Genomic DNA, 22210 nt, shown 5'->3' with positions numbered 1-22210 from the left:
GATAGAAGTGATGAACAATAGTCTTCACAGGATGCCAATCAGGGTATTGTGCACGCCCGCAAATCGTCACTGACGCCGAAAATACATGGTTGACCTGTGCAACGTCACGAGATGGCCCCCTCTCTAGCTCAAACCCAATAAAGTTCCATTGCACCTGAATACCCCGATGAGCACGCAATGTTACTTCAGAACCAAAATAAACTATCTTATAGGCAACGCTAGTAAAAATTATCCGTCAGAAGTGCCCCGGCTTGATAGGATCTCAACCGACACAAGCATATCGAGTTACCAAATTTGGTCTCAGGGGTCGTTTCAAGAACGTGCAAGCTAGCGTTGTGCTTTGATTTTCGTGCGGTTCGTGCATGAGTAGTACACAAAAATGCTATATACCTGAAACATTGTGCATGCCCACACGCTTGCTCATTGCCGATACTTTTACAGCGCTGATGAGAGAGCCAGTTTATGAGTGTCAGTTGAATATTGTGAACGCTTTCCTAAACTCGAACGCTCAAACCTCTCTTAGCGCACAAATTACTTATTTTTCAGCATGAAAACGAAGCATTTCATTGTTTTCTTTGTAAATGTAATTCCTGACAGCGCATTTCTATCTGCAACAATCCGCATTCGAGTAATCGTTGCTAACGTTTCTTCTTACAAACAACAACGCAGATATGCCAAGCTAAGAAGTTGGCGACAAATGTGACGAACTTAATGGCAGCAGTGGACATTCAGTTCGAGGACTACAACAACACATGTGGACACGGACGCTACCCACGACTCTACATGCTGAGGCAGCTGTCAGCGTTCCTTTCTCATGGATATACATCTCCCGACAAGGAAGCCGAATGCTTGTCAAACTAGCTTTTAGGCATTTTTGTAAAAAAGCTATCATTTAGCAAGGTCTGAAATTGTATGTCCGGGGCTTATGAATTTCTGCTTTTAACGTTCACTTGACCACTCTGTTTCTCTGACTTGAAACAAAGCGACATGTCTATTGGTGAAACAGTGAGTGTTGAGATGCACATAAAAGACAAAACAAAGCATAGTAGTTGCTTCGAAACTCACCGAGCGCTGCAAATCTTGATAGATTCAAGACCATCAGGTTTCAAACAAGGAGGATTGAAAAAGAAAGGACAGGGAGGTTAGCCTCCCTGTCCTTCAAAGAAGAGTGCGCAGACAGGCTAAGCAGAGAGCTGGCAGAAATTTTTAACAGGCTTTAACTTGTATGCAGATGAAGCTATATAGTTTGGGGCTTGGTTAGTAAAGTGTCGGGAAGACAGACACATTCACTCCTTTGTGAAAACATGCAGGGCGCCAGCTTGGAAGACCAGGCACACTCCATCGCTGCACACTTCGTGGAGGTTTCCAGCTCGTCGCACTATACCGCAACGTTTCAACGATACAACGCCAGAATAGAAAAGGAGAAACTACAGCGCAAATTCACAACCCATGGGGCATACCATGCACATTTCTGTTTAGCGGAGCTACAGGCCTCCCTAAACTGCTGCAATAAGTTTGCCGCAGGCTGCAATCGTGTGTCATATGAAATGTTGAAACACCTGCCCATTCAAACCTAAAAAGCCCTTCTTTCCCTGTATAAAGCTGTATGGTTGTCCGTCGAGGTGCCGTCTACCAGAAAAGAAGCCACTGTTATTACTTACCCAAAACGAGACAAGGACCCGTCCTCTGTTTCAAGCTGCAGGCCAGGCGCATTAACCAGTTGTCTCTGCAAGGTCTTTGAGAAAATGATAAACAGGCGACTAATGCACTTTGTTGTGACTAATGGCCTACTTGACCCACACCAGTGTGTGTTAGGCTTGGTCCACCATTATTTATCTTGTCCGTATCGAGGAACAGAGTCTTGATGCGTTCACTCATGTAAACAGAAGCACGTGATAGTACGTGGCGCTTTGGCATACTGGAAGACCTTTCACACTTTGGTGTACGAAATAGAATATGGAACATAATCAAAAGCTAGTTCACTAATCGGGCATACCGTATTCGATTAGGCACTGTTTTATCGCGAACATTTGTCCAGAAAACAGGAGTGCCACACGGAGGTGTACTGAATTGCACTCTCTTCATAGTCAAAATGAACTGCTTGCATCTCGTTATCCCACGCAATGTATTTTACCGCATATGTGCCAATGTTGCACGGGTAGGCTCTATATCGCGCAACCACTTGATAAGTGAATGACATGTTCAATAAGGTTTCAACAAGGTTTTTCCATGGGTCAGTAAGAATGGTTTTAAACTGAACGCGCAAAAGAGCACATGGGTCTTGTTCTGCGGAAAGGGGTGCGTACATCTCAATCCCAAAATTGACCTGCATGGTCAACGTCCCTCTGTACAGACCGAGCATAAGCTTTTAGGTCTAATATTAGACACAAAAGTAACATTCATACCCCAAATCAAGTATTTAAAGAACAAGTGCTTAAAACAATGTATATCTTCAAAGAGTTTTCACACACTACGTGTAGTAGTGAGAAGAAATGCCTGATGAATTTGTATAGAAGGCATGGACGGCATAGAAGGCATAGAATTTGTATATACGCGCCTAGATTATGGTGCTATAACCTGCAGTCTCCGACGCCACCCGCTCTCAAGATGCTCGACTCTATCCACCAGCTCGGCATTCGCCTTTCTACGGGTGCTTTTCGAACTAGCTCAGTCGAAAGCCTCTACGCAGAATCAAATGAATAGTTGCTCAATCTGCAGAGATAATATATCTCTTTTACATGCTATAACAGGGTGAATACAGACGAGGAACATCCTACTCACTCGACAATCATTGATCTGTCCAATCCTACCTTGTTCCACAGCCGCCCTTCGCTGAGAGAGCCTTGTTGAGGAAACAGGTGTTCCACTTCTAGAACACCCCTTGATGTCTCTCGCAGCATATCCACCGCGGTGAAAGTGGCAGAATATACACTGCGACGTACACTTTGCTGAAATAACAAAACAGACACCTACATAATATATCCTCATGCATTTGCTCGAACTCCGACAAGTACACAAGCCCAGCAATTTTTACAGATGTGTCGCAGTCTCACACTGGTGAGTCCTATGCAGCTGTTGGCCCATCTTTTGAATGCGAATGTGTTTGTTAGTCGGGGTTATGTCAGGCGTTCGTTGGGATCTGTCCACCACTCTCTCTCATAGCAACAGCTGCGTTGCGCGCGTCCTTAGCAATCAGCACCCTCACTATATTTCTCACCGTTCGCTCTTTCTCTTTTCTCCCTGCGGCCCACTATCCGGTTCACTCGCGCCACAATCTCGACAGTTCGCTGGCAGGGTGCCTCTCAAGAACATTCGGAAATTTGGGCTCGATATGCCGCTGTGAAACGCCAGCGACGAGCCGAGCCGTTTGTTTTGTTCCCTTCAAAGTTTTGTCAACTGTGCACTCCAGCTACTAGAGGTAGCGACACAAAAACACTACTCGCAGCGAACGCCGTTATTCACTGCAAAGTGTAGGGAAAAAATCGCAGCATATTCACGGACTGAATAATTATGAGTGGGGCGAAACGTCCATCCATTCATCCGTGAGTCTGTTCATGCGTCCGTCCGTCCATCTGTCCATGCATTCATCCTTGCGTCCTTCCATGCGTGCTACCGTGCGTCCACCCGCCGTCCGTGCGCCTATCTGTGCGTCCGCCCACCTGTCCGCCCGTGCGTCCGTCTGACCCTGTGTTCGTCTGTCCGTCCACTCGTCCGTCTATCCTGCCATACGTCTATCCGTCATTTTGTCTGTGCGTCTGTCCGTGCGTCCTTGCATCTGTCCGTCTATCCGTATATTTGTCTATCTATCCATCCGTCTGCTTGTTTGTCTGTCTTACCGGGAAGGTAAGACATGTCTTACCGAGAAGGCAAGACATTTTTTTTTTAATTCAGGCACTCTGCACCCCCAAACACGCATTTTCACTGCAGTAGTCCATGCAATATCTGTGGCTGTCAGGCATAATAAGGAATTACTACTAGAACGCGCCGTTGTACACAGATTCACTAAGCATCTTAACAGCTCTGCAAACACTAAAAAAACTTGCAAATCACAGCAGATCGACGAAGAGGCTGTAAGTCAATCCTCGCTTCTGTCCGTCTGTTCATTTTTGCTACCGGCCGTCCATGCGTTTGTCCATCTGTGCGTCCTTCCGTCCGTGCGTCCGTCCTCGCGCCCATGCGTCCGTCCGTGCGTCCACCCATCCGTGCATCCGTCTGTTCGTCCATCCAACCGTCCGTGCGGCTGTCCATCAATACGCCCATCTAGTGAGTACCGCAATAGAAGTACCGCCATCGAGCGGAAAATCCAAGGACTAAACGAGAGGAGGCACGGCCGGATTAGAGAGTGGCACGCGCGCACTCTCTTATGGCCTGCACTTCATGCCTAGTTCCTAACTTTCAATGCGGCCGAACTCTCGCTAAGCCTTGCTAAAACTAAGGAGGTTACGCCCAGCGAGTTTAATGTAACAGCCTTTCTGGTCAGTTTTTTCTTTAGTAAGCAAGAAATTCAAGGCGAATTCTATTGGAGATTAAGTCACCGATACTCCAATTTGTAGGTTATTTCGTCAGAAAAAACTGTCTTTTTATCTATGAATAACGTGCGTGGGCATCCGTCTCACTTCAAATGCATGCGCGCGTGCCGCTCCTCTAGTCCGGCCGTGGAGGTGGCTACCTACTACAAATACGACGACGAATACTGCTACTACTTTCCCTAATTCGCCCTTAAAATCCTGTCCTTGTGTCGCTTTACTCATTTTTATGCGTAATGTATGCCCTCAAACAACATCTTGTATGCTGGGTGCCGGAGCACCCTTAGATCATTGGAAACGTGGTGGCGGACCAGCTAGCTGCGTCTGCGCACGACCACGCACCCGCCAGTACACTCGTGGCCATCCCTGCACTTAACAAGAAACCTTTTGTACGTCGGGACCTCAGGGCGTGCTGGCAGCGCCTACGGGATAGGCAAACAAAGACGAACTGCATGTTATCAAACCAATACTTGGAAATTGGACACCAGTATCCAGATCACGCTAGAAACAAGTAACACTTAGGAGGCTGCACTATACACATTCATACCTTTTGTCTGGCGGTGACGAAACCATCAGTGAAAGGTGTGACGATCTACTTGCAGTTCATCACATTCTTGTTCCGTGTAATGATATAGATGCTCTGAAATGAAGACTTTTACAGGGAAAGCTGTTATGAGATGAAAACTCGGATCACGCTGGTGCCGTACAATCTCAGTCAGGTGGCGGATAACGAACGGCGTATGGGCGACGCGCTCCTCCGTACTGACTAAAATCCTGTCTATAGGGAACCCAGCAATAAAAAATACCCGTGACAGCCGCACGGCACGAAAGTAACGCCTACAGTCCGTAAGAGCAGGCATAAGAAGTAAAAAAAAAGAAAAAAGGGAAAGCCACCGTCTCTGTCACGCCAGCCTGGCGCCAGGAGCCATCATCAACTTATGCAGAACCCTTCAGCGACAACAAGCTACAACAAATACATAAAGCATAAAAACAGTTGATTGATTGATTGATTGATTGATATGTGGGATTGAACGTCCCAAAACCATCATATAATTATGAAATACGCCGTGGTGGAGGGCTCCGGAAATTTCAACTACCTTGGGTTCTTTACCGTGCGCCCAAACCTGAGCCCACGGGCCTACAACATTTCCGCCACCATCGGAAATGAAGCCGCCGCAGCTGGGATTCAATCCCACGACCTGCGGGTCAGTACCCGAGTACCTTAATCACTAGACCACCGCGACGAGGCAGCATAAAAACAGTTCAAGGGTCCGCCAATTGTTTGCAAAAAGCCACTTGGTAGATACATACCCTCGCAAAAAAAAATTGCTTTCACGCGGTGGTGCAAGGTGTAAGACATCTGCTTCACATGCGTGTGGTCCCAAGTTCGATTCCAGGGCTGTGTGTGCTTTGCATGTTGATCTCGCAAATATAGATAATTTAAGACTAAAGGTTTTCTAATTACATGTAGTCATATTATCCCCCGCACTATTGGCGAGAAACCACTCTCAAAAGCGTTAAAATGATGCTTTTTTCAGCCACCGCGTCAGGGCCGGGCCGCCTACGGAAATGTCACGCCTGACCGCAGGTCGTAATTTGCCAGAAAAAATATCACCTAAAATCCTGGCTAATCCTTGTCCCGGCTATTCTGAAGGCCACTTTGAATAGGGCTGGTATCTCTGCAGCACGGCTTTGGTGCCGCGTAGAAGCGGTGATAGTTTGACTTGATTTTCTGCCTGTCGGCGAGTAGTCTAGCCAGAATTTGACTAAGAGTGTATTTGTTTGCCACCGCTGCCAGTGTCTGTAACCACATTGCACGAAATTACAATGAAAGCTAGTACTAATGGCACAGTGTAACTCGAACACGGGTCCGCTGGGTGCCAGCCCTGTATTCTGCCACCGAGCCACGCTAGTGCTTGGAACTTGTTGGCAAACTTTTCTTAGGCTGGCTTGATGTCACGAAAGCAGTCGCGGTAATATGACTTATAAAGCGTTTCCAAACAGCGAAATAACAACCAGTCGTTGCACAATGCGAATAGCGTAACGAGCGAGTCGACCTCCAACCCATTATTAAATCTTGTTCTTGTTCACCTATTAACTTGGACGCATACCCACTTCAGCCATACTTGGTCATCATTGACCGCCACTGCATGAACATTTGGCACAAAATTCCTTGCAAGTGCTTGGCGGATACCAGGCTTCTCAAAAGAATGACAAAAATATCATTGCGATTACCGGTTTATTACGCAAAAATTTCATTGTTACTGCCGTAGTGGCTATCAAGTAAGTGTGCTTGCAGCAGTTGCCCAATGAGTGTTTAAAAAAAGGCTCTCAAAGGACGCTCTGCTAGCTTTTATTATGACTGTGCTGCGCCCTCCGCGCAGGCCTGGCGTTTTCTTTATTGCCGTACCGACAGCAGCTTCCTCCATATCCTGTCATGCTTATCGATAGGAAGCCGCTTTTCTAACTCCAATAACTTTTTTACGTTTGTTTTTAAAGATGTACATAAGTTTCACGCCTTATTCCGAGGTGCTCCTTTGCTCGACCTCTGTACAGAGGTCGCGGATGCGGCGGCCCTCAAAACAAACGCCGTCAATTATTCCAGATGTCATGTTTCATGTCATCGGCCTGATTTCAATATTTTTGAGTTTTAACTTGCCTCTAGGCGCGGAAATTTAGGCCCCTTCATAGCCGTGCCAGACAATTATTGTTGATCTCCTGTTTAGATCTCTCCAATAACGTACCATTGCTTTTCGCTCATCATTGTTCATGGCGCTGTTTGGCCATCACATGACCCTTGTGCCAATATACACCATGCATCATCATCATCATCATAATCATATTCATCATCATCATCATCATCACTACCACCACCAACACCAACACCACCACCACCACCACCCCTCTGTTTCTCGGAAATCGGCAATTGCTTCGATTCCTGGCTAATCTGTGCATGCTCTTCAGTGTATAACGATGACACCGGGCAAGTAGAAAGCTCAGTGCCCCCTCCGGTTATTTATTATTTCATCAAGGCTGTTCGAAAAATTTCACGTAAGTATTCATCCTTATCAATTAAGGTGAAAATCCGCTTTAACTGCAGGATCTTACTCATCGCCTGTCTATAAAGGTTACTTCGTGCGTCGACCATTCATGACGCACATAGTGTAAGCATGTAAACTATGTGGTCTAGTTATTACTATTATGCTGATATATCGGCTAAATACGCCCGATGCCCCAAATGCTCTGTTTAAATCATCATAGGTTACGTTTTTAACAATCTCAATGCGCCGCTGTGGTTTGTTATTTAGGCACTTGCCTGCTGAACCGACGGTCGGGGGATCGAGTCCCAGCCATGGCGGACGCATATGCCGACGAAATGCATGAGCACAGAACTGTTAGGCTTAGTTGCACGTTAAAGAACCACTGACACCAAATTCACGCTTGTCGAGATTGTTGCGTACATGTGTAGTTCTCATAGTAGCGATTCACGACCTAAAATGCAATTGATGGATGAATAAGCATCTGATTTATTCTAGCGCAATACCCCACAGCCCGCTAGCCCACCCTTATTAGCGCCGGCAGCGCTTCTTTGCCCTCGTTTCGAGATCTTGCCCCAGCGAGCACCTCCTCCATTTTTTTGAGTGGCTGGGTGAAAGCTCCCTTCAGGCCGTTTAGAGCGCCTTCCGCCTCCGCTCACCGATACCGCGTGGCGGCGTTGCGCGAGTAGACTACGGCGATATCCACTCAGATATATGTGTGGGTACAAGCCTACATGAGGCTTTGGGTGTGTGGGACTAAATAAAAAGCTGGGCACGTCCACGATAGAAGCAAGTAAGAAATTGTTAAAGTAGTGGTGGCAGAAAAGTAGCAATAAAGACAGAAATAGTGGGAACTTGAGGTCATTCTGCCTGAAGAAACACAGGAATGGAACAGCAATATATATTTCTCTTTGTTATGGTGAGATCAATTTAATCAAAGTAAGGGAGTAAGTCAACATAAAAACAAAGTTTTTCGGGTTTTCTTTTTGGCGAGCCTGGTGGCACACATGCTACCGCCCCGTTATAAAAGGAACGTTCATAACATTTATGCATCCACGGGAAGCCGGCGCTGAACGGCCGCGCGTATTAAGCAGCCTGCGAATTCATGTTTTCATGCAAGTTAATTTGCATTCGTACTTTTCACTGGCTTTAACCTGTGCAGGGGGATGAAACATGACACGAAAATAGCAGCTCGCTGCTTTCACTGGGATCTTAGAGGTGAAAACAGACGGGTGAAAATATACACAGTCATGTATGATTGTGTCTTTTTATCAATCACTCATACTGAAAGCGGTCATAAATAAACGTGAAACAGAAAAGAAGGTAGATACAGCATGTCCGTGTTTTTTTGTATATCCACTCTACGTATTCCGTAAGTAGTTTACCGGTTTGATACTTGCTTTCGAGTTTTACAACAGTCGCGTTTTCTTTTCTCTTTTAGGCTATTGTACCCTCATCATTTGTATGCCTCAATATATATTAGCGCTGCGTACCAGTCTGCATATCTGACGGAAAGAATTCAGATCGTCTTTTTTATTTCTCATTAGGGATCAATAAAAAGAAAATAACTTACATATTCCCTTATGATTTCATCTGAGACGACTGAAAGGCAAAAACAATCTTAGTTTTCTTCCCACTCAATGCATTGGATGTTCCCTGCTTACCTCAGGGATATTTCTTTTGCCAACGTGGTTTCTTATTGCCTCAAGGACTGGAGACAAAGCTAGTTTTCTGCCCCTCAGCGGGTTGTGGATTTCCCCCGTGATTGGCCCATTTAGACCATGCGATGGTGTAATATGATGCAGTCAAGTTATGTGGCCTACCCATAGGTCGTAAAATTTCATGATCTGTGTCGTCATATGACGACGTCCTCCCGTAATGATGATTTCTCGCATCACTTGTGTTGACGCAGCCGGCGCGAGACGATGCCGAATGCCACCGTCATCAATCACCACTTTTGATGTGTGATCTACGGCTTTTGCCTCAATGCACAGTACGGCTGTCGTTCCGTTGAATTGCAGTTACCACTGGTTTCGGGGGAGGGTGGACACTTGCAGTAGTCAGGCGGGATAATAGGTCTCGCAATACTTGATACGTCTCCAAACGGCGGTCAAATATGTAGCTGTCATTTACAACCTGAATGCTTTAAAATTATAAGAAGTGGTGGTTCAGGACAACCCTTCATGTTTGCAAGAATGGATATATGTACCACTAAACGTGACCATGTTGCATCCCAACATTCAACCAATAAATATATCGGTCGCTACACTGTCTCGCAATCACTGCCTCATGCAACGCTAGCCTCGTGTCCGGAAGCTGAACGGGAATCCATGGGCACCAGATGAGTTATCAGCGAAAGGAGTGACAATTATCTTGTACAGTGTTGTAATGAATGCGTGTCCTTAAGGCTGAGTAAGGTGCCCCATACGACAAAAGCGTCGATGTCCACAGCAATTCAGCCTCTAGTTTGCTCAGTACCGAAGAGGCCATAGGGAAGAAAAAAAAAGAGCCGAGTAGCCGGATAATAAAGCTAACAATCCATCCACAAAAAGACAGACGAGATCAAGCAACTGACAACAGTGTAGCTCCAGAATGCCCTAGTTGAGAGGCACATAACTGCACACTCGTTCACATAGTCTGCCAGTGCCCGGCGTTACAAGGCGGAAAGTTCAGCATAGAACAAGGCTGGGAGGGGGGCCTTAAAAGGTCCGAGCTCTCGGTGCAATAACCGGTAGTCCAGAAAGCCTGCGAACGGGCGGAGTGCTATGGTCTTCCAGTCCCGGCGTGGGCGCGGCCAGCAACTGCGGCGAACCCCTCTTAGGGGGCTGTCTGACCAGTTCTTCAGGACCAAGTGAAGTTAATTTCACTTCGCAACAGGTCACGTTTTTTCACCCCTGTAGCCTTCGCTGAAGTTGAGAATCGGCGTTAGACTTAAGGCTTTAACAACAGTGCTTGTTCAAAACATCGGCCATGGTTGCAGGAGTTGCGCCGCATATGGAGCTGTTCTTGCTTGTTTTTTATGCCACCACGATTTTTTTGTTTAAGCTCTCAAATAGTGAAATCAGCTCCGCAGCCCAAAATCTAAAAACCAATAGCCCATTAGGTTGTGGACACTAATACATGTATTATGCTATATGCAAACTAATATTCTATTAGTTTTTTTATTAGAATTTTCGCTATGGGTGGTTGTTAGTTCCTCATTTTCTGGCACTTGCTTTCTCCCGGTGGCAACACATGTATTACTCAAAAACTTTACGAAGAAAACGGATGGTCTCCTACGTCCCTGGAAGCAGGCTGGTGACATTTTCTATTATTTAGCGCGTAAACTCCAGGCCTATGTATAATGTGCTACAGCACCAGACAGTAGCAAGCATCAGAAAACATTAAGTACTGAAGGTTTTTGTATTAGCTTCTAGCAAAGGCTGTTCTCTAAACTCCACTTTCAGTGAGTCAAAAACAACTCTCAGTCAAGCGAACGTAACGGTTACAATACGATCTTCCTCGAATCACTTGCATGCGCTCTCTGGTATCGGCCTAGCAGACGACGCGCGAACGCCTCGACCAAATAGTCACGAATGACACATGCCTATGAGATCAGCTGAAGGCCCAGAACAACAAGTGAAACACAATTCTTATTTACGAGTGTCCATTACACCATAAATAATGCGAATGCAGCCGAAAACCGAACCGTATAGCAGCTTCGAATGCAGCCGCGGCCTTCGTTTGCGCGAGAGACTACGCGGAGGCATGTCTACTACGGTGGCGGCACCTGGTGGTGAAAAACCGCAAGAACGTCAACGGCCAATACTCATTTAAATTCCCTCCTTCACCCGCAAACTGAAAACAATAGACGAGGCACTGCCCCAGCAGACCACTTCTCCACAGAAAGGAATGACTTGAGGCTCAGCTGCTCCACTAATATTTTGTCTGCTAGACGCTCAAGTTCAGTCATCCCCTGTCACCAGCATTCCCGTAATCAAGGTGAGCACTAGCGTTTGATTGCGCGATTCAAAACGTCTCGAATCATTTTCCTTTGGCCAACATTTTGTCAAAATAGCGATAAAAAAATGGACGCCTGGAGGGTGTTTCCACGCCACCAGAGTGCTTCCGCAGTGCGTTTGAATGCAAGTGTAGCAACTGTCGCTAGTCGAAAACAATTAGCTATCCTCGGCGGCACCTTTTCGTGGCGTTAGGGTGGACGCTATAGAGCCAAGTTACGGGCATCCTAACACCAGTGAATGTAGTTCTACAACAGCGCCCGCATTTTCACCGTGAAATATAGAAGTTCCCCTTTTATTTTCTACATGGAGCTATTTGACACTAGACGCAGCTCCCACCATTAAGATAGTCATATTGATTCTAACTTTTCCGTTGTGACTTCGCGCTTTTGAAGTCACGAGGAAGTACCGCCTTTTTACGTGCACCTCAAACGCTAAGCGGCGTCTGCGTCTGAATGAAACGCTGATGGTGCGCCCCCGTCACTTTTCATACCATTGCGAGATGGTGCCAAAAGAAACTTCTCGTAGCGCTACATGTGCAGAAGCTCCGCCTCCGTAGCTTTCCCTTCAGTGCCAAAAAAAGTTGTCGCCGAGTACAGTCTGAAGTTTGTTTGTTGTTTTTTTCTCCACATAACAAGCAACCCAAGCAACTTTTTTAGCTTGTTTTTCTTCCTTCACGCAGCTTTGTAAATTAAATAGGGACGGATACTTGAAAGCTCCAAACCGTCACTCCGGCACAACTAACAACGAGAAATTTATTGACTGATTGATTGATTGATTAATTGATTCATTTATATTGGATGTTTAACGCCCTAAAACCTCCTAATGATTATCAGAGACGGTGTAGTGGAGGTCTCCGGAGATTCCGACCATCTGAGGTTCATTAACGTTCAACCAAACCTGAGACACGGGCCTAGAGCATTTTTGCCTCCATCGAAAATGCAGCCGCCGCTACTGAGCTTCCATCCTCCGACCTGTGGGTCAGTAGGCGAGTACCTTAGCCACTAGATAACCATGGCGGCGAAATGCATACACCCATTTCTGTAACGTTGTAACACCTCTAAGTATTCATTTCTACCGTAGTTATATAGCTGTGAAATGACTTGTCGAATGACATCGTAAGAGCTCAATTACTCGAAGCACTCTCATGGGTGCTCAAATTTTATTTTGAGGGGATGTAATTAGGTTATTCTCCATTGACTCTTATCCCTAACTGTTCCCATTCTAGGCTTCTGCAAGCTTCCTGTAAGCACGCGGTAAATAGCATTGGGGAAATTGTGTCCCCCTGCCTTACACCCTTCTTGATTGGTATTCTGTTGCTTTCTTTATGAAGCACTATGGTAGCAGGTGATCCCCTGTAGATTTCTTCCAGAATGTTTATATATACTTCATCTACGCCCTGATTCCGCAGCGTTTGCATGACGGCTGATATTTCTACTGAATCAAACGCCTTCTCGTAATCTATGAAGGCTATGTATAGTGGTTGGTTATACTCTGAGCATTTCTCTATTACCTGATTGATAGTATGGATGTGGTCAATTGTTGAGGAGCCTGTTCAAAATCCTGCTTGTTCCTTTGGTTGATTGAGTTCTAATGTTTTCTTTACTCTGTTAGCAATTACCTTTGTAAATAGCTTGTATACTAAAGAGAGCAAGCTCATCGGCCTGTAATTCTTCAAGTCCTTGTCATCTCCTTTCTTATGTATTAAGATGATGTTAGCGTTCTTCCAAGACTCTGGTACTCTTCCCGTCAGGAGACACCTCGTAAACCGGGTGGCTAGTTTTTCTAACACAATCTGTCCTCCATCTTTCAGCAGATCTGATGTTACCTGATCCTCACCAGCAGCTTTGCCTCTTTGCATGCTCTCCAAAGCTTTTCTGACTTGTTCTATCATTACTGGTGGGGTGTAATCTGGGTTACTGCTAGTTCTTATAGTATTAAGGTCATGGTTGTCTCGGCTACTGTACAGATCTCTGTAAAACTCCTCCGCTATTTTAACTATCCTATCCATATTGGTAGTTATTTTGTCTTCTTTGTTCCTTAGTACATACATCCGACTTTTGCCTACCCCAAGCTTCCTCTTCAATGCTTCGACACTTCCTCCGTTTTTCAGAGCGTGTTAAATTCTCTCCATGTTATACCTTCACACATCGCATACCTTACGTCTATTAATCAACTTCGAAAGCTCTGTCAGTTCTATTTTGTCTGTTGTACTTGACACTTTCATGATTTGACGCTTCTTAATTAGGCTCTTCGTTTCCTGGGAAAGCTTGCCAGTGTCCTGTCTTACTACCCTGCCTCCAACTTCCACTGCACACTCCGTAATGATACTCGTCAGATTATCATTCATTGTATCTACGCAAAGGTTGGTTTCCTCACTAAGAGCCGAGTACCTGTTCTGCAGCGACACTCTGAATTCCTGTACTTTCCCTCTCAGTGCTAGCTGATTGATTGGCTTCTTGCGTATTAGTTTCTATCGTTCCTTCTTCAAGTCTAGGCGAATTCGAGACCGTACCATTCTATGGTCACTGCATCGTACCTTGCCAATCACTTCCACATCCTGCACGATTCCAGGGTGTGCACTCATTATAAAATCTAAGGGGACGAATTGCAACTCATGATTACGGAGTTGAACAAGGAGAGCAGAAAGGTGGGTCTTAAAATTGATCTGCAGAAAACGAAAATAATGTACAACAACCTCGGAAAAGAGCAGCGCTTCGAGATAGGTAATAGTGCACTTCAAGTTGTAAAAGACTATATCTATTTAGGGCAGGTAATAACCGCAGAGACTAACCACGAGATTGAAGTAACTAGAAGAATAAGAATGGGGTGGAGCACATTCGGCAAGCACTCTCAAATTATGACAGGTAGATTGCCACTATCCCTCAACAGGAAGGTATATAACAGCTGTATCTTGCCGGTACTTAGCTATGGAGCAGAAGCCTGGAGACTTACAAAGAGGGTTCAGCTTAAATTGAGGACGACGCAGCGAGCAATGGAAGGAAAAATGGTAGGTGTAACCTTAAGAGACAAGAAGAGAGCAGAGTGGATTAGGGAACAAACGGGGATTAAGGATATCATAGCTGAAATCAAGAAGAAGAAATGGACATGGGCAGGGCATGTAGCGCGTAGACAGGATAACCGCTGGTGATTAAGGGTAACTGACTGGATTTCCAGAGAAGGGAAGCGGGTTAGGGGGAGACAGAAGATTAGGTGGGCAGATGAGATTAAGAAGTTTGCGGGTATAAATTGGCAGCAGCAAGCACAGGACCGGGTTAACTGGCGGAACATGGGAGAGGCCTTTGTCCTGCAGTGGACGTAGTCAGGCTGATGATGATGATGATGACGACGATGATGAATTAGGTTACATGGTGTCTGAGCGCCAAAAAAGCAAAAGTGATGTCTCGCGCATGTACTGGCACATTGTTACACTTGCTTAGCAGCTTGCATCTGTGAATCAGTCATATTACCACTTGATTTTATAATGTTTGTCAGTTTGTTTTTACTTCTACGACCACTAAAACACTTATGCGCATTGTTCATTTATTAATGTTATGCTGTTAATATTGCTGAGGACGTTCTGTATTGCACATTTTTCTTATTTTTCTTCTATGTGAAGTCTTTTTTTTTCTACGCTCTCTCTTGCATAAAACTGAAACGCTCACAGTATTGAATGAAATAAGAAATAAATATTTTTATTTTTTATACTTCTTCCTTTTATACCTTACCTGCTTTCTCAATTTTTCTATCTTTATACATGCCTTTGCCTAAGTTACGCGAAGCAATGGCAGCATGTGAAAGCCCGAGCTCCTTAAGTATTCTGTACTTATTATGATCCTCAAGGCACTCGAAGAACAGGAGAAAGAACACTGCTTCTTTGCGGGAATGAGCGGGTGCTCTGTTTACTACATAAGGCTTTGCTGCGTGTGGTTTTACGTGCGTTACCTCAAGAGGTCACGACAGCACACGACTGCATTACACTGCATCACCTGACAGCCTGGGCACCTAAACGGCTCCGCATTCAAAACCAAGAAGCCGTTCCGCAACGGTGGGATGAATTGGTGACCATTCCAAAAGGTGATTGTTCGCGTCACTCCACTGCATGGAAGCGTGTGTCGGAGCCAAAAAATAAAAGGATACCTAGCAGGTGGTGACAAGAAACAGGACCGTTGTGTTCCTATATAGTGAGCCAGGAAAGCAGCGGAAACGAGGATTCACGCTTTATATTGTAGCAACCAAGGGCAGGCAGGACAATTGCCCTGGGCGATCAAACAAGTTTTAAGTGACTGTGTGAAGAGTATAGACACTTCGCACTCCACAGCTATATGCAACAACGTCTCAAATAGAAGCAGTGCCACTTTGCGGTGTTAGTTTCCATAAACAAAAGCAATCCTGGACGAATTTCGAACATGCATGCAATTATCAGAGATAGGGGCAGTGGAAGAAGGAACCACTCACATCGTATCCGGAAAGCTACACAAAATTGCAGTAAGTAAAGCACGCTTCTCTACCTTGCGAAATAGCCAGAGGGTGGCACACCATGGTCCCGTGCACCCCTCCTCTTTATCGAGACTTTTAGGCAGCAAAGCTCCCAAGGCTCGGACGATGTCCGTTGACGCCGTTGTCGTAGCTTCCCATCGAATCGAAACAGAGACCTGTGTTACATATACCGTACTTGACCGTTCAGAGCGCGCATATAGAGGTAAAAAGAACGTACTCTGAACGTTCTTCTTTCTGCCCGTGGGTGTGTTCGTCTATCCAACTGTCCGTCCACCTGCCCATCCGTGCGTTCTTCCATCCGTCTGTCTGTCTGTGCATTCGTCCATCCGCCTGTGCATACGTCTGGCCGTCCATCTGTCACTTTGGGAATTCCATAGTGTGTTCGGCGAACGCCTGTTTCGATTGTGACGGGCATGGTCGGATTAGAACCCTATGCTCCCGTCCGTGGAGTTTATTAAATATACACTAAAGAGACCTCTAGTGCTAGTATCTATTTGAGCTGCAATCGCTGTAACACATGGCGCTTCAGCGAGCATGCGAATGATGTGTCAACGTATTTGTCAAATCTTCGCACTTCTACATCCGTTTGTGTTCGCATGGCTTGGAGCTGCTTTGTCACGAAACAAAAATCAGCAAATGTTCAGTGGTTGCGCTTCACCGCCGTAATCATTTAGGTTTATCCTTTCAAATCAGGTCACAAAGTTGAAAGGGTTTGTTCTTTTTTTCAAAACAAAACCAAAACACAGCAATAAATGAAGCCACAAGTGCGATACGCCAACAGCACCTACAAAGACTAGGCAAATCTATGCACTTCCCATCATTCCCACGGTCACCTAACGATCACAGCACCACAGTCCCTTCTAGGTAAATTTAGCAAACTCTATGCTAGCATTTCCCTTTTTACATGAGTGGCATGCTGGGCACAGCGACTCTACGCAATCAAAGCGCTAGCGCTTTAGAGTCCGGCGGGAGGCGCGCATGACGCGGCATCCGTCGGCGCGCCCCGGTGGTCGCTTGGCACCCATCGTAATCATTTATTAAACATTCACATTCTTCTAAGGAGCTGTGCTTCATCATGAGCGTTCACTTCACAAACAGCAGATAGTTTAGCCATGGAGTCTAAAGCACAAAATGACGATCGATCACATTTTCCTGCCTGGGCCCATTTCAAATCATAGAGCCGACCTCCCATAGAGCTGTCGCCAATTCGTCACCAAAACAAAGGCCTTTCAACATATCCGCCTCATTCTGAGAGGGATAATGCTTAGGCAGGTTTTGGGGCACCGAAGTTTCTGTGGCGAGCAGTCTGAGCTGTCCCTCTTTCTCAACGTGAACTAACGGCAAACATACACTTTTATTTTCAACTATTTGCCGCACGCGCCCGCGTTTCCCTGCGGTAACCTCATTTTCCCAGGAGTAAGAATCTACACTATCAAACGTTGTGGCTGACTCCCGCGGTACGTTACACAATGCTTTCTCCAGAACTGACTCCTGAACGTGCGGTTTCAATTGCTCCTGATTACTGTCGCTGCGGTCAACCGAAAAGAACTCCTAGGCTTTCGACAGCCGATCACAATGTGACCAGGCTCTTGGCAACGGTAGCAAACGACCGGCTTCTTAGCCTTAAACGCCTTTTGTTTTTTTTTTCGCTCTTCTGATTTGCTCACTGTAGACGTGGACTTGGCAGGACTGCCTTCCATTTCCTTATCGGAGGGTGCTCTCCCGTTAATCTGGTTTTTGCGGCCTGATAAATTCATAAAGCCAATCGTCTTCGCTCAATTATCCTGTCTTCCTCAGCCCATCTTCGCTTTCTTTCGGCGTTTTTTTTTTTCGTTTTTCAACTTCCTCCCAACATTCCTAAATTGCGTCATCCTCCGCACCACACTCATAAGTTGCCCCAATCAGCTGCGACTCTCTCTTATTTCTTCCAACCTTAATTCCCAGCTCTTCACAAGTAGTAAGAGGTCTGGTCTCTCTAGCTTCGTCACCGAATCCATGGTATTCACGAGTGAAGACTTTCTTACCCACCGTGACGTTAGGTATCGAACGAGTTAAGCCTACACGCACGGTAATACTACTACCAGCTTTAGAACAAGAAAGCTAAAATTTGGTGAATAGCTGTGACGTATGGTAGGGATACATCGAAGCCTATACGCACAGATAATTACACACAAATTTAGAAAACTTCAAAAGCGAAAACCTGGCATAACTCAAAGAAAATCAAGCACTCACCATATTGTTGAGGCCCGAGTCAAGCATGGGTCATACCGTTGCTCCTAACCAGTTGTTGTGTTCCGGTTGTCAGGAGCATCACACTGCTGCCATCCAGTTGATGTAACCGGGGTTCTGCCCAGAGGACCGGAGCCAGCCAGAGTCTCGGGGAGATGTCGAGGAGAGGAGCCAGGAGCTGCTACCAAGAGTGTTTATTTACATCATATACAGGTTCAATGTAGCGTGACACTACAATGTTTTGGTAGCCTCACGGAAGCTCTCGATGAAAGCATGATGGTAACTTGTGGGAGCTTGTGAGCACCTGTTGGGAGCGCCTGGGCTCTCGCGTTTTATGTCCTGGCCTTCCCAGGATTACCTTCACGAAAACAATGGAGGCCAGGACAGTCCATGGAAAATTGCCATATTCACCTTCGACCTCAAAAGGGGAAGGTGAAACGCCACCTCTTTTCCGACCAAGAAAAAGAGGAAAAAAGTACGTACAGTTCAGCCCATGGTGAGAGAGCACACCGCGCACTGCACACCACGCACGACACAGCACAGCATGAAGAGGTCGAGTCTTACGTGGAAGTCAATTTCGTAGTCTCTTGCAGTGATGGGTATGTGGCGCCAGGAAGACCCCAAATTGTGGAAACAGCAGCACCAAGGCGCCACAGAGAACATGGGAAAGGCATCCGCAGACGGTTCTCAGACGCTGGGCCCTTTGCCCGAGGCACCTAGACGAAAAACCAAGACGCATCGACAGCCGACAACTCTTCCTTATCCAGCAGTAAGTCAGGCGTGTCCAAAGGATTTACGAAGGGCGCCGACGAACTGGGATAACTAGAAGAATAATTTCTCTGTTGTCGCCGCTCTTGGTGCTTCTCTGGGAGCGCTCATTTGGAAGAAATCAGGGTAGGCGCAGTGGCATGTTTCATGCAACAAATCGTCGTCAAGCCAGGCAGGCCGATCATAACAGGGGGTACAGGACCAGGGGCGGAGGTAATCAAAATTGAGGTTGATTTTCCAATGTGTGTGGCGGCTATAATGTTGACACTCAGATTGCAACAGCGCAAGTCGTTTAGGTCCCTCAGGCGTCTCATTCCAGTAGGCCTTTGAAATCACATCTCTGACTGCGGCAGGGTGGACCGTGATGTACGTGCCTATAGGGTATTACTTTCTATTTGAAGCGATCGTCTGTACTTTCACTACAGCCAGAGCTGTTGCTTCCTCTGCAGTCGCCACTGTGAAGGTGTTGTTCGTGGGATGTATTCTGATGTGCAGTTCAACCAACAAGACTACCAGTAGTCAGATCGCAGGTCCAACGAATAGAAAAAAATTTCCCCCACCTCCCCGAAGGGAATCGTGGAAAAATGCGAATGCATTTCATGTGCCAAGGGCACACGGCGTAGTAATTTTAATGACGCCAATCAATGACGGGACGATCATTTGTATCGTAACCATTTACTTACACAATCATCATCCAGCGAACAGTCAAGAGTGAGGCACATGGTTCACTCCACATACGTATACGTATAAGCGAGCGGACGGAAGAGGGTGGCGCAGGGAGGAGAGAGAGCGTACGGCGAGAGAAGGAGCAGTGAAGGACTACACCTACTCTCTCCTACACTGCCTCCACACACACCGGAGCTCCGCCGAGCTCCCACTATGGGGGATTCGCTCGCAGGATTTCAAGCTGGACGGTTGTGCCCTCGCGATCTCCGACATCAGCGTAGCTCCCGCCGACTGGTTCGCCCTCCGCGGTCTCCTGACACCGTGCAGCTCTCGCATTGTGGCACCCCACCCTTGGACTGCTTCGACCGGATCCCCACTTTTCTATCTCCTTCTTTTTTCTCTCGCTTGGCTGTCTTCTTCTCCGTCTATTTTCCTTCTATTCTTCTTATCCCTCCTTCCCCCCACCCTTATAAGGCACTGCGCCGGGTCGCCTGAAGGCAGACAGAAATTAGGTGCCTTTTTCCTCTTCATTCTAACCACGACCAGCTCCCACTATGCGAGTGCCCTCACAAGCCAGAGCCTGGTCCTCTTCTCTCACTCTCTGCAACTTTGCCCACAGCCCCTGCACCGGTCGCTAAGGGCGAGAATAAGCGCGTGCGCCCGCAGCTGTTATTACGAGATAGGGAGTGAGCAAAAAGATAACACCTGCCGGCGTGCGCACACCACTGGATGCCTGACACAGTCCGACTAATAAATGCATTCGCATTAAAAAAAACTAAGGTCTTTGCCGGCAGACGCGGCGTTGTCTATTGGAGACTAGGGGGAAATGTCTCTACGTGTGATTTTTTCAGCAAGCCTTAGTCTAGGCAATAATTGGGAAATTTTTTATGTACTTCACAACTTTGGCTGGTGAGGCCTATCGGCTGCTCGAGGTCTGTATGACGCCGTGTTGAACTATGTCATCACTTCATCTCGGGCTTCAATACATTGAAGAACCTGTTGTTAAGAAAAAAATTCAAATGCCAATGCATTTCTCTATATTGTTCGGAAATCATTATTTTAATCCTGGTAGTATGATACGAATTCCTTCCAGGTGGATCTGCTCTGCGAAATTCACGGCTAAACTTTGCGAATGGAACAGGTGGCGACAATTCGAATATTTTAGAACAAATTTATTCAATCCTAGTTAGTTAGCTATGGCTTTCGATTTTTTGTGTTACTAGTAACTTTCACCTTCTCACGTAGACCAGCTCCCGAGCTAGAATTTTACAATATCCCGCAATCAACCTTTAAGTATTGTTGAAAGTGTTCGCGGAAACACCAGTATACTCGTCTGTGTAGTACGCATGTACTTCACCCTTCTCGATAATGTGTTCGCCCATGAGTTCATGTGAAATAATCAATAAATAAATGAATAAAACTTAAGCACATGTTACACTCACTGAAAACATTAAGGCTAAACCTGATTAGCCTCTCGACACACTCTTCGTCGAAGTAACGATACAAATATGTAAAAAATATCACAGCCATATTGAGAAAGTGAATTATCTTAGAGAAGCTTGCTCAGAGATGATCAAGTAGCTGGCAATTCATCCGTTCCAATCTTCTACTATCATGCTAGTACGTTGACGTGACATCGTTGTTATACATATAATATATGTTGCACACTCTATACGTTATATATACAAAAAGATGTTCGTTTGCAAAGTACAAGAAAGTTGTCCTTCGGTGAGCTCGGGGTCTAGTTTTCCTGTAATGATTGCTGTATGATACATGAACTTCCGCTTCAGTCACCTGTGGTGATTAGTATGACAAAAAAGCACATGCCACGCATGCATCGGTGATTCTTTCGTCAAGGTGTCGCCATCGCTCGAGATATCATCACCATAATCGATTGACATGCAGAGGTGCTACTGACGAACTTCACGATTGAACCGTGACACATCGGTGAAGGCACTGAGGTCGCATACCTCGAGGAGCTCGACAACCCTTACGTCTGCCTTGCTATGCAAGAGGAGGCCATGGCTCCTACACGAAACCTTGCATCTACTATTTACATCGGACCAAGTTTAATGCCGACTGAAAGATATCTTATGGAGCTGCTTGACCAGTTCAGGAACTGCTTCTTCTCACCGTCATGAGTTCATCAGACGACGCTGACCGAATGCCCCATCATCACGGAAAAAACAGCTAGACCCATCTGACAGAACCCATACCGTTTTGCTCAGAAAGAACGTGAGACAATACAGAGCAGGTTAAAAATATGCTGGAGGATGATTTCATACAACCATCAAGAAGTCATTCGGCGTCACCTGTGGTACTTGTCAAAAAAAAAACGTGGCAGCCTGCGTTTTTGCATCGATTATTCTAAGCTCAAACATGTTACTTAGAAAGATGCTTACGCACTGCCATAGATCTATGACACTCTTGACAGGCTACGGTATGCCCGTTACTTTTCAACCATGAATCTTGAAAGTGGATACTG

At 46.1% G+C, this 22210-nt stretch overlaps 1 protein-coding gene across 1 annotated transcript in view; it reads left to right on the top strand.

Moving 5' to 3' along the window:
- The window catches only part of LOC142790022 (uncharacterized), a 167732-nt gene extending 166751 nt beyond the window's left edge, over positions 1 to 981 (top strand). The window contains exon 10 of the mRNA XM_075885039.1: positions 670 to 981. Within this exon, the coding sequence (XP_075741154.1) occupies positions 670 to 861 (192 nt within the window). The 3' untranslated portion in view covers positions 862 to 981. The remainder of the gene's footprint in view (positions 1 to 669) is intronic.
- Positions 982 to 22210: the final 21229 nt, after the last annotated feature.

This window comes from Rhipicephalus microplus, chromosome 2 (genome assembly GCF_043290135.1).
Source record: "Rhipicephalus microplus isolate Deutch F79 chromosome 2, USDA_Rmic, whole genome shotgun sequence".
NCBI classification, from domain to species: domain Eukaryota; kingdom Metazoa; phylum Arthropoda; class Arachnida; order Ixodida; family Ixodidae; genus Rhipicephalus; species Rhipicephalus microplus.
This window is presented reverse-complemented; position numbering and strand designations above follow the sequence as displayed.